This window comes from Heloderma suspectum, chromosome 5, assembly GCF_057233095.1.
Source record: "Heloderma suspectum isolate Gila_16-S chromosome 5, 16-S_ref, whole genome shotgun sequence".
NCBI classification, from domain to species: domain Eukaryota; kingdom Metazoa; phylum Chordata; class Lepidosauria; order Squamata; family Helodermatidae; genus Heloderma; species Heloderma suspectum.
The window spans coordinates 87,666,775-87,683,544 of NC_139462.1; the positions used below are offsets into that span (position 1 = coordinate 87,666,775).

General features: G+C 45.2%; 1 protein-coding gene across 1 annotated transcript in view; it reads left to right on the top strand.

The window, feature by feature from the left end:
- Positions 1-5,463: 5,463 nt before the first annotated feature.
- Positions 5,464-16,770, top strand: part of KLKB1 (kallikrein B1) — a 43,584-nt gene continuing 32,277 nt past the window's right edge. The window contains exons 1-5 of the mRNA XM_084856628.1: positions 5,464-5,610; positions 6,844-6,902; positions 12,154-12,313; positions 12,568-12,671; positions 16,385-16,544. Of these exons, the coding sequence (XP_084712754.1) occupies positions 6,845-6,902; positions 12,154-12,313; positions 12,568-12,671; positions 16,385-16,544 (482 nt within the window). The 5' untranslated portion in view covers positions 5,464-5,610; position 6,844. The remainder of the gene's footprint in view (positions 5,611-6,843; positions 6,903-12,153; positions 12,314-12,567; positions 12,672-16,384; positions 16,545-16,770) is intronic.

Genomic DNA, 16,770 nt, shown 5'->3' on the forward strand with positions numbered 1-16,770 from the left:
TTCGCCTTGATAGGCTACGTAAGTATTTACGTAGCCTATCACGCTAAGGCAGCCACGCAAATGGTGGCCGCTACGACGGCCGCCATTTGCAGCCGCAGCAGCCCGGCAGCAGCCGGAGCCACTGCCACCGCATCCGCCACCAGGTACGCTCCGTCCCGGGGGGATTCCGTGGGGGGGGGAGGCCATTCCGCCACGAATTCCATGGAATTCTCTGACATCCCTAGATTGACCATGGTATCCTTCTGGATAGGTTGTCTGGGTTGGGAGTTGGAGGCAGTGGTTCCGCTCCTACTTGGATGGCCAATTCCAGAAGGTGGTGCTGGGGGATTATTGCTCTGTGCCATGGCAATTGTGCCATGCGGTTCCACAGGGTCCCATTTTATCCCCCATGCTGTTTAACATCTACATGAAACTACTGGTGGGCTGAGGTGCCATCAATATGCGGATGACACTCAGCTCTACCTCCCTTTCTCATCAAACCCAGGTGAGGCAGTGGCTGTTCTGAATCAGGGCCTGAGCATGGTAATGGACTGGATAAGGGCCAATAAACTGAAACTCAGTCCAGACTAGGGATGTATGAAAGTTCCACCACGGATCTCGGGGAGGCCGAATGCCAGCGCATTCGGCCCCCTGGAATCGGTGGTGGAACGGCTCGCCCCCCCGCCCCCCCACCAGGACGGGACTTACCTTGGGTGGATCTTCCCGGCGGTGGCGGCTCTGGTGGTGGCTCCGGCAGCGGTTCTGCAGTGGCGGCTGCGGCGGCTGGTCTTCCGACCGGCTGCCGTCGCCTCTGCCATTTCCAGGTAAAAAAACACACACAAAAAAAGTGATAGGCTATGTAAAGTTTTACGTAGCCTATCACGGCTAGGTTTTAAAAAAACACCGTGATAGGCTACGTAAATGTTTACGTAGCCTATCACGGCTGACTTTAAAAAAAAAATAAAATGTGTATACGCAAATGGGGGCGGCCAGGGCCGCCGCCATTTGCATTCCTTATTTTGGCACGTCTTAGTCTATGTAAACATTTACGTAGACTAAGACAGCGAAAATAAGGGGAACGCAAATAGCATAGACGCTACGCTATTTGCGTTCCCCTTATTTTCGCCATCTTAGTCTACGTAAATGTTTACGTAGACTAAGATGTGCCAAAATAAGGAACGCAAATGGCAGCGGCCGTGGCCGCCGCCATTTGCATATGCGCATGTGTTTTTTTTTTTTTAAGTCAGCCGTGATAGGCTACGTAAACATTTACGTAGCCTATCACGGCTGACTGCAGGGACGCAAACAGTGGCGGCTACGGCCGCTGCCATTTGCGTCCTTGCTAGCCAGCGGCTAGATGTCCGCCTGCTGGTGGAGCTGGCCGGCGGCTCCGCAGAATCGCTGCAGAGCACAGCCAACCGGCCAGGATTCCAGGGGGGAGGAACGGAGCGCCTCCCCCCCAGTCCAGGATTCCGGTGGGAGGGACGGAGCGCCTCCCCCCCACCATCAGCATGATCCGCGAAAGTTAAGTGATTTTTGTACATCCGTAGTCCAGACAAGACAGAGGTATTGTTAGTGGGTGGTTCATCTGCCTGGCTAGGTGATATTCAACCTGTTCTGGAGGGGGTTGCACTCCCTCTAAAGGATCACGTTTGTAATTTGGGGGTGCTCTTGGATCCAGAACTGTCACGAGGCACAGGTGAACTCAGTGGCATGGAGCATTTTTTATCAGCTTAGGCTGGTATACCAACTACGCCCTTATCTGGACAGAGATAGCCTAGCTACAGTTATCCATGCTCTGATAACTTCTTGTCTGGATTACTGCAATGTGTTATATGTGGGGCTGCCTTTGAAAACGGTCCAGAAACTTCAGCTGGTCCAAAATAGGGCAGCAGGATTGTTAACGGGCCGGCCAGTGAGCTCATATTACGCCAGTACTTTTTCAGTTGCACTGGCTGCCAGTCCATTTCCGGGCCCGATTCAAAGTGCTGGTATTAACATTTAAAGCCCTTAACGGCTTGGGGCCAGGTTATCCGAAGGATCGCCTCCTCCCATATGTGCCTGCCCGGACCTTAAGATCATCCCCAGTGGCCCTTCTCCGTGAGCCCCTGCCAAAGGAAGTGAGGCGGGTGGCTACTAGGAGGAGGGCTTTTTCTGCTGTGGCACCCCAGCTGTGGAATGAGCTCCCTAGTGAGGTTTTGCCTGGCACCTACATTGTATTCCTTCCAGCGCCAGGTGAAGACCTTTTTATTTTCCCAGGCATTTTAGCATTTAATTTTCTAGACTTTTAGCTTTGCTGTTTTAAATCTGTATTTTAAATTCCTGCACCACTGCTAGGTTTTATTCTGATTGTACTGTTATACTGTGGTTTTAATGTTCTATATATAGAACAATATATTATATTGTTTTATTGTGTGCCATTTGGTTTTAATTTTTGTGAACCACCTAGAGAGCTTTGGTTATTGGGCGGTATAGAAATGAATGAATGAATGAATGAATAAATAAATAAATTAAAATTTGTACTCTCAGACTAACGCCTGGGGAGTAGAGTGGCCCCGGAGAGTAAAGAATTTGTTCATCCTTGGCCTCGGTCATGCAACATGCGCTTATACATAAAACAGATTTTTTAGAAGCAAACCACTCCAGTGTGGAACAGCCATTTAATTTCTTCCTCTTCAACAGGTCTATTCATAGTCTCTGCTGTTGTGTCTAAAAAGGCCATTGATAAGAGTTCTATATACAACAGAATGGTGAGTGATATTTTCTGAAGTTACTTAAGACACACTTTTGTTTATAGATTTATATTCTGCCCTTCAATAAAATTGATCAGTTGATTATAAAGCTCCAAATTAAAATAACTATCCCTGAGCAAGGATCTGGAATAAATGGCTCAAAGGTCTAAGAGAGACTGAGAGCCTTATATACTCTGCCAGCCCTTCCTCTTCCTAGACTTCAGTTGGGTTATTGCTTGCAGCTGAGGGCTGTATGCTGTGTTACTCTAACAAGTCCCATTCATTTCAATACTCTAGGTAGGACTAACATTGGAGACAACCCTGAATCTTCTCCTTGCTCTCAAATAGTCCCCTAACCATAGAGCTTTCTGGAAGCCAAATGGGCAGACCTATGTTAACTCTAGGCTTCTCAATGGTTCTGCTGTCATCTTCCCTCTTGAGGACCAGAGGGTGAAGGAAGAGAATTGGGGGTTAAGGCAGGGCTTGGGATGGGGTCAGAGGAGATATGGAAGGAGCAGGCAAAACATCCCTGAGATGAGGCTCATCAGGCTACGTTTGGTCTTCCGTTAGAGAGGGGTTCTCCATGGAATCCTAAGCCTTTTCTTCGGATGAGGTTACTCCAGGGTCTGGGTTAGATGGACCCTGATTTTAACACTATAAAATACAAAATTAGGGCAAGAAAAACAAAACAGAAAAAAAGTGGAATAAAACTATATCAAATTCTGAGCTCCCCCCACCCTAAAAATCTTGGGAAAATAAGCTCTTCACCTGGTACCCAAAATCTAACAGTGTGGGTGTCAGGTGAGCTTCCTTGGGGAGATTGTTCCATAGACTGAGAAGAGCTCCCGCCTTGTCACCATCCACCTCAGCAGGGACACCCAGAGAACAGCCTCAACAACTAGGCTTGTACAGCAACAGTGGGGGGACCTGTGACCCTGCAGGAGTTGTTGGGACTACAGCTCCCATCATTCCTGATCATTGGCCATGCTGGTTGGGGCTGATGGGAGCTGGATTCCAACAACATTGGGAGGACCACAGTTTCCTCACTTCCGTTGTACAGGCAGGCTGATGTGGAGGTAGATGAAGTGTCAGGTGTTCTGTCAGAATGGGAATAAGTAGTAATCTGGCTAGGCAATATATATGCATCCTTTTCCAGTTAAATGGGGGAAAAATAATCAATTTCTTACTTTAGAGAAATGCAGGCCTTTGAAGCTAAAGCAGAATACAGACCTTTTTTTCTGGCTAACTGGGTATTTAAGGACAACAGAAAGAGGAATATGAATTATGACAGTTACATTTGGGAGGGAAATAGCAGGGCAGGGTGGCTTAGTTTTACCTCAGTTTGATAAGTTCTCTTTTCTGTCTTCTATGCTAAAAGTGGAGGGCACAGGGGTTAGAAAAGGCAGATGATGTTTCCTCCAACAAGGCTCTGAATTGGTTCCAGTTCTATTAAGGGGTGTGTGTGTGTGTGTGTGTGTGTGACAAAATCAGTTCCATTTAGTTCAATTTAGCATTCAATTTGTGGTAGAATCAGTTTGAGGGTACCCAACAATTCAACCAATTCCTTCACCCTCAAAAATTATATTTCCTTGATGTGGTTCAAATTAGCTCAAGCAGTGTGAGTGCTGCCTTCTAACAACAACTTACCATTAAGAACAGCCTTCATGCTGGCTGGCTGTCTCCTGAAAAGCAATGTGTTTGTTTGCTTGCTTATTTATGGCATTTTTAAAATTGTTACATTTATATCCTGTCTTTTTCTTCTTGAAAGCAACCCAAGGCAACCAACATGGGTCTTCTCCTCTCTGTTCTTTCCTCACAACAATACTGTGAGGTAGGTTAGGCTGAGAGTCAGTGACTGGGCCAAAGTCACCCAGTGAGCTTCATGGCCGAGTGGGGATTAGAACCTGGATCTCCTGAGTCCCAGTCCAACAGTAGAAACACTACAACACCACACTGGCTCTCTTTAGCCAAAAAGATTTACAAATATAAATAGCATGATGGTCCCTGTCCTTAAGCTTACAATCTAGATTTAAGACATGACATGCAGGAATAAAGAATAGGTAGGGAGGATTTATATAATTAAAAACCATTTTAAAAGCCAGTTTGAAGAGAAGCTCATGGTGACAGTTTACTTCCTCCTCCTCCTCTCTAGTTCACTGGGCAGTTGGCTGCCTGGAATGGCCTCTGTGAGGGGAGGAGGGGTCCAGTCTGTTTCATGAAGCGGCAGTGGGGGAAGGTGGCTTCAGATCCCTTGTCTGGCCTCTTTCTCCTCATGTTGCAATTGCAATTTGGGCCGAACTGCCAACACAATATTGTAGGATTCCACTTCTTTAGACAGCATCAAAACAAGATGTCACACCAAAGCATATAATTGGTTCTAAGTCATTTAAATAGGTTTTGAGACAAATATTAACCAAACTTCAAAAAGAATTGGGCACTTTCTGCATGTGCATGTGTGAATGCTCACTTGTACATGGTTTCCAATTAAAGGGGGGGGGAGTTGTATACTTTGATGTTTCCCTTTTCTATGTCATGTAGTTGCCATGATACACAGCAGAGGTCTTAGCTATTCAGTTTGAGAAAAGATGCTTCCTTTATTTTTAAAAAGAAAAATCTCTGTGCTGGTGGAGCTCTGTTAACATCAGCCAATTGTACATTTTTCCCCCAAAGGCAGAAGCAATATTTACAATACAAGCTTTCCTCAAACATAAATATCCCGGGTGAATAAACATTGGCATGAGCGGCCAACATTACTTAACACAACCAGAATGAATCGGTTTTTTTCTTTCTTTTAAGTACTCCTTTTCCCCCTTCCTTTCTCCCCATTCTTGGGTATACACTACAGCACCCTGCATCTCTCCAGGCAGCAAAGTTACTTCTAGCACAGCAGCTGTCTCAGGTAATGTGTTATTTGGTAGATATGTTGCTTTCAAATGAGGGAGAAATCTGATTTCTCGGCATGGCTTACTTACTTTTGAATTGCTTCCAGCCAGGCGGCTAATATAAGAAATCAGTATTGGTTAAGGTTAGCTGCAGAACTTAAAAATAATTTATTACTAGGACTGTGGAGTTTAATCAATTAATTGGATAGATTAATCAATAAAAACTTAATTGATTAAAAAGGTGCCTCTGAGTATTTGGAAAGCAGATAAAAAAAGAAGTAAAAGAGAGATTTCACTTTTTTCTCTCTCAGAAGGGAATGGCCCTTCTAAAGCTTTGCCTCCTATGACACACGTGAGCACCATATATATACAAAGAAAAGTATGCTTCTTACTTTGGAACTATTGTTTTTAACCATATGCAAATTTAATAGATAGGATTGCGCCCTTAGTGATTAATCTATTGGGAAGTTGGAGGTTGCCAAGTATCCAGTGCAGGGTGTTTGGAGGATGGAGAGGATCCTCTCCGCCATGCTCCAGATGACCTGCTTTTGTGGCTAGACGGCCAATTTTGGCTGTCTAGCTGGGGTCATCGAAGTGGGGCAGGGGAGGCCGCGTGCCGCATAGGAAGCTGAGTAAAGTGATGACTTCCACAGACTCCTCCCATCCCCTGGGACCACCCCCTTTTCACACTCCACCTTTTCACCTTCCGAGCTTGGATACGGGCGAGAACCGCACCACCTACAAGCAGGTGAGGGGGCAGGGAGCATGGCTCCTGGCAGCTGCGGTCGGAGTGCTGGCTCTGACCTCAGTTCCCATAAACTGCAATATCCTGTGACCCTCTAGGCAATGTCTAGCGATCATAAGATTGCTCTCTCAAACTTTTACGATAAATCCTGGGCTGACCCTATCATTAGGTGGCCATGTTAGGCAGCTGGGTTGGATGTCATGAAAAAGTACATGGCTTGGCATAAAAGGATTGCGCTGAATATGCTAAATTAAAGCTTCTTTTTAACAATAATTCTAAACAGATTTTTTAAATATAGATGTGAACACAACAGATTCATTTTTATGTAACGAAACACTACACTTCTTTAAATCACTGAGCAATGTTATTCACAACCGGGGTGCCCATTTAGTTAAACTTGCCCTGTGATCCTGCAAAGAAGAACTCTAGAGAAATGCTGCTGGCCGGATTAATTATAGTACACTTTAAAAATAGGCATTAAAGTATTTATTGCATTTATTTTTAGGATGGCTTGGATTTCTCAAACATTTTATTTCATTGTGTTGTTTTCTTCAGTACATAATGGTAAGTACCTCTATATAAACAGTTGCTTCTCTTATATATGCTGATTTATGAATATATGCCTAAATTCCACGTCCTTCCAAACAAGCTCAAAAGCTAAAATCTGGAACATTAATAGTTTATCTAACTAATAACACTGGGGGAAATCCAAACACTCTCCAATTCTGGGGTGGCCAAATAACTTTTGCTAGAAGTTGGAAATATTTTTGACAGATTTCAACAGATTTTTACCAAACTAGCTTGCAACTTCAGTGTAGACAAATCTGGCAGATGATTTGGGGTCATATCCTGTGGTGACTTTGTGCCAGCAGAAAGCACCTCCACTTTTATAAGGTGGGGCACCCTGATATTTGCTAGTTCATCCTGAAACTGTAACCAACCATGTCCCGCAAAAGCTGTTCCTGAGGGTTGGAGGCTATAGTAGATGGGAGACTGGTGAAAATGGGGTGCCTCCCTTTGTGTGAGCAGAAGCGCTTTCCACTTGCACAAAGCTACCTTTGATCCAATCCTTGGGGTTTGACAAAAATTGGTAGCACATTCCATTAAAATGTGGGAAGCTGGTGTTGCCTCAAAGTGCAGTTTTGTTTTGTTTGTTTTACCAAACTTAACATTGGATAGAAGCGTTACTGTTAGTGAACACGGGAATGTATAAACACATAATCCTGTCATTGTGGGCCAAACCATTACACAGAGCTGATTTGGGTATTATGAATGGGTGGCAAATTGTTATTCAATTTGCTGGTATTGTATTTTTTTTTCAGGGAGAGGTGCTTGTGGGATTTTTGGTCCCATATGTCAACATAACTTGGCTGGTTTTGAGTACAGTGCACAGTGACTTGCGGGGGGTGGGGTGGGGGACTATTTGCTGCTCTGCCTCAGGCAGCAAAATGTCTTGGTCTAGCCTGAAACTTGTGGACATTTTAAAGCTACCATTGAAAGAAAGAAACTTATGTACATTTTTGAAAACGAGTCCTAAAAATGACCAGATTACAGTGATGTAGTGGAGCCAGGGCTCATAGGGACAGGCAGTGTTTGACTAGCAGGGACTCGGACATCATTTGCCACCCACTCAGATGCCCCTGTTCCCTCTAAGCTTAGTGGCAATCCTCACAATAGCTGGGGGGAAAATTAGTTTTTCCAACAACAAGATATTGTCCTCTGCTGTAATGCAAAGAATTTTGAAGTAGGGATGTTGGAGAATTCCGCCACGGACTCTAGTGAGGCCGGATTCTAAAGAATCCGCCCCCCCCCCGAGTCCATGGCAGAATGGAGCAATCCCCCCCACCCCGCGTAATCCCCCCGGGATGCAGCCTACCTGGCTCCAGCGGTGGCTCCGAGTGGTCTTTGGGCCGCTGCTGGGCTGCGGCCACAAATGGCGGCCGATATGCCGGCCACCATTTGCGTCCCTGCCAAGCCGTGATAGGCTACATAAGTATCTACATAGCCTATCATGGCAAAAGGCAGGGACTCAAATGGCGGCCGCTACGCCATTTGCGCCCCTGCTCTTTGCTGTGATAGGCTACGTAGATACTTATGCAGCCTATCACGGCTTGACAGGGACGCAAATGGCGGCCGGCGTAGCGGACGCCATTTGCAGCTGCAGCCTGGCAGCGGCCGGAAGTCCAGCTGCGGCTGGGCAGGATTCCGGGGGGAGGGACGGATCACCTCCCCCCCACTGCGGATGCCCCTCAGCGGAGCAAGGTAAGGGATTCGTACATTCCTGTTTTGAGGTGGCTTGGTCTTGAATGGGCAGTTAAAACTCATTAGCTTTACCAAAAACCTGCTCCTTGTAGAGATGAAAACTGCTAGAACTGGTTTATTAATATGGATCAACACAACTGCCCGCATTGTGGGACTCATCTTAGGGACATGGTTATGCTGACTATTATGACTAACGCCCCCACTTCATAATTTTGCCACTCCACCACTGGACCAGAATCAAAGGGCTATAAGAGGAAAGTTGCTGCATATACAGTGATGCTTCGGAGGGCTCCCCTTTCAAAAGCATGTTTTGCTACTCAAGGTGTGTTCATACAACCCCCTCATGTACTGGTGAGGAGGTTGTGGGAAACTGCCTGCTGGCCAAGCTTGTCCCATGTTGATGCCATCCATTGCCCATAACCCTGGTGGCCATGCATTAACGAGAAAGGGGTCCTGTATGCATTGGGCCCCCTTCTCACTAACACAGGATACAGGACACTTGGGCAGTGTGGCCAAAGGACCAATTGTGTGGGAGGACCATAGTGAGCAGGTGTGTTCCTGCTACTTGCTCAATTGATTTCATAGTGACCCTTAAGCTTAAAAAAAAAAAAAATTAAATTAGGAAAGTCACCTGATTAAAGAAACCATACCATCTGGTCTTATTCACATTTAGCAAGCAGTACTGAGTTCAGTGGATAACTGGACAGAGGACTGCAAACTTCGGTCCATAGGATTGTGTTGTAAGTTAATTATATGAGTTCAATTAATTAAATCTACATACATTTGCATATGGCAACTATTCTTAGATGTTGTGTGGTTATGTTGCAGCTTACATTTTCTTAGAAGAGAAATTCTCCCTTCTGTGTCTTCCTTGAGCATAGATCCTTATGTAGCCAAAACAGCACCTTCCCATCTCAAGACAGAGGTATCAGCAGGCTTGGGGGAATCAGATACAGAAGTACAAAACTCTTTAGAAAAAAACTAAGGGGTACCCCCACCTCCCCTGCTCAGGGAGGTCATAGAATGCTGGTCATAGAATGCATGCTCAGTGGTCATAGAATGCTGACTGACTATTTGGGTGTATGTGTGTGAGGGGGTAGAAAATGATAGGAATGGAATGCAGATGGAATCGTGTATTCTGGAACAGGTCATGATGATTGGTTGGCTTGAACCTTGAACAGCTGTCTCTACTAAAAAGTTTTGTTGCAGATCCGCTTGTCGCTTGCAAAATGTTTACTAGCCTGTCTGCCCACAATACACTCAACTTAGTTATATGTGTCTTGAAAAAGAAAAGAAAGCGCCTAATTTGTAGAGGTTCCTGCCTGGTCACCTGTGATCCTTGCTTGCCACAGCTAACTAGGCAAGCGGCTAGTTACAAGCATGACACAACCTATTATGGTTTAAAAGCAAAAAGTGTAGAAGGCATCCATCAGTAGTAGTTGCATATTATTAAGTTGAAAAGACTTCCATGGGAACATCAATCACTTTAAACACACAAATCTTGCTGTGAATTAAGACGCTGTAGGTGGTTTCAGGGGGATCTGAAAGGCAGCAATCAAGGGAAAGTTGAGCTCCACTGTGCCTTTTTCAGTGTCTGACTGTGTCAATTATTTACTTCCTTTGACTTGCAAAATTCGATTAGAAAACTATTCCAATCTGGCATTTTCACAATGCCTGTTCTGCTGACAAAATAGGGAAAAATATAAATCTAAGACCAATTGTTGTATGTTCCAATCTACAAACTCTTGTTGGGCAGGTTGAAACCTGGTGTTATTTAACAGGCATAGGTGGTGAAGTGTGACTTTTACATTAACTAAGGTACCATTTAGGGGTGGAAGAGCTGCAGCACTTTGGATTTTGGTGTGAACGAAGGCTCTCCAAATTAGTATATTTGGTCATGAATTCCTATCTTTGATGCTAACAGTCAAGGAAAGTTTAGGTCTGAATTAGTTGAGGAACTTGAAGCCAACTAGACAGATGCTATCCACTCAGCTAGCAACTGGGGAAATGGCTTTTTAATTTAAAGTAAATTGCAGGTGTGAGATCCCTGATCTGGATGGGGATCCTAGCATAAGGGTATGGAGCTTGAACCCTTTGCCTCCCACTGTGGTCCTGATCAGGATCAGCTACACCTTCACCCTGCATCTGTTATTTGCATTTGAAAAAACACACACACTCCTCCTATTTGCTGCAATGGGACTTCATTTCCATTTCAAATAGCAGGTGTGGGGGCTTGCTCACAGTGGGGACAAAGGGGTTAAGCCTCCCCCATCTGAGTTGGATTAGCCCCCCAACCCAGCAACTGCAATGTATTTTGAAAAGGTGGTTTACCCAATCGCTGGTTGCTTCAATAATGTCTAGTTTGACCGTGAATTTTAGATACCATTTGGGAACTCAGTGATAGATTTTCTCATGACTGTAGCAAACTATGCCTACACAAAGCAGATGGGAATTGATCTTGTCACTCCAGTCCAGGGTCCCTCAGATGTCTTTATATGCCTTCACGGTACCTTTACATAATGGAGATTCAAGCAGATTTTCAAATTGAGAAGCTATTTGCCTAAAGCAGCATGAAGCGGAGCAAATTTATTTAGGGTGGAGGTGGGGTTATTAGAAATCTCAACATGCGTTATCCAAATGATGGGGTGGACTCAAGAGTCTCCATCCACCTCAGTTTAAATGAAATTTAAATGAAAAAGCTAAAGGTGATCAGAAATACTGGCACACACAAAAAGAGCAGGATAGCAATGTGGCGAGTAAGGATGGTTGGCTAAGAGCTTTTCTACATGAGGAATTTATTGTAGGCTTGTGATTCTTCACTCATGGTAATTTGTGGGTGCTTTAGACAACCTCCTCCTCCTCTTCCAAGGCCTCTCCCAAGCTTTCCAAGCTTTTTCATGTTTTCTTTTTAATTATCAGAGTAGGTCTGGGATTTGGGAGAATGGCAGAATGAAAAGCTACTGTAGTTATGCAATTCTGCTGTACTACAGCACAACCTAGAGGATATGTAGCAGAATATATGAAAAGGCAGAGAAGGAAAAAACCCAGGAAAAAAACACGTGTAAAGCAGCCGACCTTAATCCCACAAAGAATCCAAAAGCAGAAGCTACAGTAAAGTGGCAGGGTAAAAGCCTTATCTAGAAAAGCTCTATGGCTTCTTCAAGCACACAAATGGGATCTTCAACCAAATGTTATAGTATGGAGTATTCCTCTTCAGGATTCTATCTCCAGTTTCTGTTTTCCCAACAGTCAGTCAGCGTTCTGTGGTGACTGAACATGCTCAGTCCTCATTGGGCAGAGTTCCTCATTAGGGTTCCCCCCCCAAGATATTTTGAAAGTCTGCAAGCTCTGTGATCCCCCCAAGCCTACTGATCCCTCCCTCTTGTGCATGGCTCTTGCTGCTTTGACTTCATAAGCAACAGCACTCACTATCTGAATATCGTAAATGGAGGGAATGGCTGATCCAAACTGAACGCCAGATGGGACACACAACTAAGATCCTCTGACTGCAGATGAACATAGGCTAACACTGTGCATTCTCTTTATTCCTCAGAATGTGTGAATCAGCACTACAAAAACATATATCTCCGAGGAGGAGATATTTCCAAGGTTTATGCCCCAAATGCCAAGTACTGCCAAACAGTGTGCACATATCATCCAACATGTCTATTATACACCTATGTGCCAGGAAATTGGCCAGACCATGCCGCAAGGTAATGTTCAGGTCACTGGGTATCTGCCTGATGAATTATGTATATGTGTATATTGTGTTGTCAATATACAAGGAAGGGGCTTTATAATGAAACAGACGCAAACAAGAGAGGTTCCTTCCAAGGAGCCTACTGTTAAATTTCGACAGTGGGGAGGGAAGGGAGGAGGCAATTGTTTCTTTGGGGGGGGGATTGTTTTTGGTGAATCAGAAATGCATATATATTAATAATGTGCTTTTTTCCTTCCTTAATAATAGATTTTCATGCTTCCTGAAAGATGCTGCTATTCAAGAGTTGGAAAAGATACCTCTGGAAGGAGTAATCTCTGGACATTCTCGGAAACAATGTCCTTATATCACTGGTAAGATCTGATTGTTCAGAGACCGCACAAAGTAGTCAACGGAAGCTAGAAGCTGCCTTGTACCAAGACAAAACAGTGGTCCATCTAGGTCAGTGCACTCTACAGGTCTCCTGCGTTTCATACAGGAAGTCTTTGCCAGCCCTATGTGAAGATGCTAGGGCACCTGCTGGAACCTTTCATGTTTTAACACTGAGCTACAACCTGTTCTTTTAACAGAGTACCTACAGCACTTAGTATTCCCAGGTAGTCTCCCATCCAAGGACTAACCAGGTCTGGCTCTGCTTAACTTCTGAAGAGAGACTGGGATTGGGTGTGATTGGTAAGGAGCAGCCAAAGGCAATAGTGGGGGGCATAGAATGGTGGAAACAGAGAATCTGGGCTTGGAAAACAGGTTTTTTTTTAGTATGAGAGTGAAGAGGAGTGAGGCAGTAAATAAAGAAAAGGGAGAGGAGACAGATGCAGTGGAAGTAAGAAAGTGAGCGAGAGATGCTTCAAAGTGAGCAAAAGCAATCTCAACTGGATAGAGCACAAACAGAATGCCAACAGTGGGCTGGAAAAATCAATTAGGAATTCACATTCTGTGCCCTACCTATCTGAATGGATGCTTGCATCCAGAGTGCTTATTGGGTGACCGTCCAGGAAGCTCTACCAATAACCACACGGAGACAAAATTGGGTTATAAACTGGCCACAACTCTAGTGGTTACAGCCTAGAGTTTGACGTGGTATGGGGCTGGATCCGATCATCGGCCAGCCCACCTGCTGACTGATTCACATCCCAGCCTGAGTGTTGAGTGGCCCCAAAGGGGAGGTTTTGGCCAGAGCATGGGGTTGACCATGCCACGGTGTAGGCCGTTCACATGTTTCCCTCCTGCCCCCATGTGAATGGCACTGGCATGCCAGCCCCCAAGCTGGGCTGGAGCCCTGTGGCCCACCCCCAGGGACCCCCCTTCTGCTGGGTAGTGGGGTGTGTACCCCCCTTCCCCTTGACTTGGATCCAGCCCAATGCCATCCGCACTAAAGTTGTGACAATGATGCTTAAGAATTGACCTTTAAACCAACTTACATTGCGATGAGGAAGGCAAAAAACCTGTGAAACAAGCCAATTGATCCCCAGGTAAAATTCCTTCCCAGCCCTGTCAACCGGTGGCTGACAGCAGCCCATAGCAATAGGCAACCTTACTTAGGGCAGGGTTGGTTGGGCAAGTCCAAGGCAGCAGAGTGTGAGGAGGCCTGAGCTGCAGCCTCTTGAAGTAGCTGAGGAGTGGACCAGTGCAAGGCCTCAGCAGGGCTCTGCCCCAGGCTGTTGGGTGCTGAGGCCCTAGAGAACTAGTTGTCTGCTCAGGGGTCGGGGGACAGGAACATGGTCCAAAATATGGCCAAGTTCCAGGGGTGGCAGATCAGAGTCTGAAGGACCAAAAGCAGGAACATAGCAAAGATCAAGAATGGAGGCAGCAAAACCAGTATGGAAGGGCCAGAAGCAGGCAGGAGGTCAAGTGAGGATGAGTTTGACTTACAAAGCTCTTCACAGCTTGGGACCTTGATGTCTGATGGAATGCCTCTCCCCATAGGTATCTATTTGTGACCTCGGGTCATCCGTGGAGGCTCTTCTCTGGTTAACATCTCATTCTGAAGCTCAGAGGGAGGCTACTAGAGAAAGGGCTTTTTCAGTGATAGCCCCCAATTATGGAACACTTTCTCCAGGGAAATGTGCCTGGTGCCAACATTGTTTCCCTACTGTTGTTCTCCCAGGTCTCTTTGCTATTTTAAATATTTACTATTTTAATCCCTGCTATATGTTTGTGGCTTTTAACTCCTGGTTATTTAAAAACATAAGAAGAGCCATGTTGGATCAGACCAAGGGTCCATCTAGTCCAGCATTCTGTTCACACAGTGGCCAACCAACTGTCAACCAGGAACCCACAAGCAGGGCATGAGTGCAACAGCACCCTCCCACCCATGTTCCCCAGCAACTGGTGTACATAGGCTCACTGCCTCTGGTACTGGAGGTCGCACATAGCCATCAAGACTAGTAGCCACTGATAGCCTTTTCCTCTTGGAATTTGTCTAGCCCCCTTTTAAAGCCATCCAAACTGGTTGCCATCAGTACATCCTGTGGTAGCAAATTCCATAGTTTAACTATGTGCTGTATGAAGAAGTACTTCCTTTTATCTGTCCTGAATCTCTCACCAATCAGCTTCATAGGATGACCCCAAGTTCTAGTATTTTGAGAGATGGAGAAAAATGTCTCCCCATCCACATTTTCCACACCATGCATAATTTTGTACACCTCTATCATGTCTCCCCTTACCCTACTTTTTTCCAAGGTAAACGCTCCCAGCTGTTGTAACCTTCCCTCATAGCGGAGATGCTCCAGCCTCTTGATAATTTTAGTTGTCCTTTTCTCCACTACTTCGAGCTCTACAATATCTTTTTTTAGGTGTGGTGACCAGAACCGTACACAGTATTCCAAGTGTGGTCACACCATAGATTTGTATAAGGGCAGTATGGTATTGGCAGTTTTATTCTCAATTCCTTTTCTAACTATGCCTAGTTCCTGTCTAATTTTATCTCCTCATTTTTATTGCATTTTATCAGTTTGGTATTTTATCATGCTGGCTTTGTATGTGATTTTGTATTTTTATTGTGTTATACTGTATTACATTTTTAGAGTTTTGTGTCTTATTGTATTTTATTCTATTTTAAACGTTTTATGACACCTACAAAGCCCTAAACAGTGTCCCAGGGGTGACAGATAAAGTGGATCTCTCTCTCTGAGGCTGGAGACAGAGCTCTAACCTCACAGCAGGAGATTCGACAGAGCTCTAACCTCGTATCCCCACCATCTATAAGACCCTCCCAGCCACTGTAGAAAACGCAGTGGTAGTTCCCTCTCCCAACGTCAGAACTCAGACCTTGGGAAGGGGGTGAAACAGGTGTGGTGGGGTGACAGTGAGTGGGGAGGGACAGCATATGCTTTGGGTGCAGACGGTCCCTGCTTTGATCCCCGGCATCTCCAGGTAGGGCTGGAAAAGCCCTGCCTGAAACCCTAGAGAACTACTGCTGCTGCCAGTCGACAATACTGGGCTAGATGGACCAACTGTCCAATTCAGTATAAGGCATCTTCCTATGTTCCTTCCTATCTGAATGGCCTCTCAGTCGTCGACCATGCCGCTGTCCCTGGGAAACATTTAGATGTGCTGAAGACCATGACTGTTTCCCTTCTGTTGCTAGCACTGGGAGAATGGTGTGTGTGTGGGGGGCGTTGCTAGCTGTGGATGGAGAAAACATACAGGAAGCCCCAGCTCCAACCACACCGCAAGCTGATGGGAATAGGAGAATTTATTTTATAGGCATCTTATAAATATAATAAATAAGGGTCATAATTAGAGGCAGCGGAAGGGAAAAGAGAGAAGGAATTAGGCTGAGTTTTCACAATACAGATAAATTTCTTGGACTGAGGAGTTAGCTCTGGGCTTTATAGGATCTGGTGCACTGGGATTGGCCTTTGAGGTCAGCTGACTGGCATTTCAGCCTGACAGTGTCCTTGAAGCCCAGACCTCTGTCTACCAGGCTTTATAAGACAGGGCTGGTAGTGGCATAGGAGGTAAGGCACTAGAACTTGACTTCTGGGAGTCCTCATTTGAAGACCCCTCTGGAGCTTTACCATTGGTTTTCTTTCACATCTTCAGACTACTGTCTTCTTTTTTCCAGCCTGCAGCAGGGACATTTTTCAAGGACTGGATATTCAAGGAGAAAATTACAATATAACGAGTGCAGAGAGTTATCACAATTGCCAAAAAAGATGCACCAATGAGAATCACTGTCACTTTTTCACATACACCAGTGCATCGTTTCATAGACCAGACTTACGGTAAATAATGTTCACACGCTTCTTTTTATTGGACCAGAGAGACAGTGATGGTTACCTTGATACCATGTATCTCCTTTAACAAGTAGCATCTTGCTTGTGGTAGCTACAATAATGTTGTATTATGTACATATTTATTTAAAGTATTTCCTGGCTGCCTTTCAGGGCAGAAGCCCTCCCAAGGCAGAGGAGAACAACAGAACACATAAAACTGATACAATATTTAAAA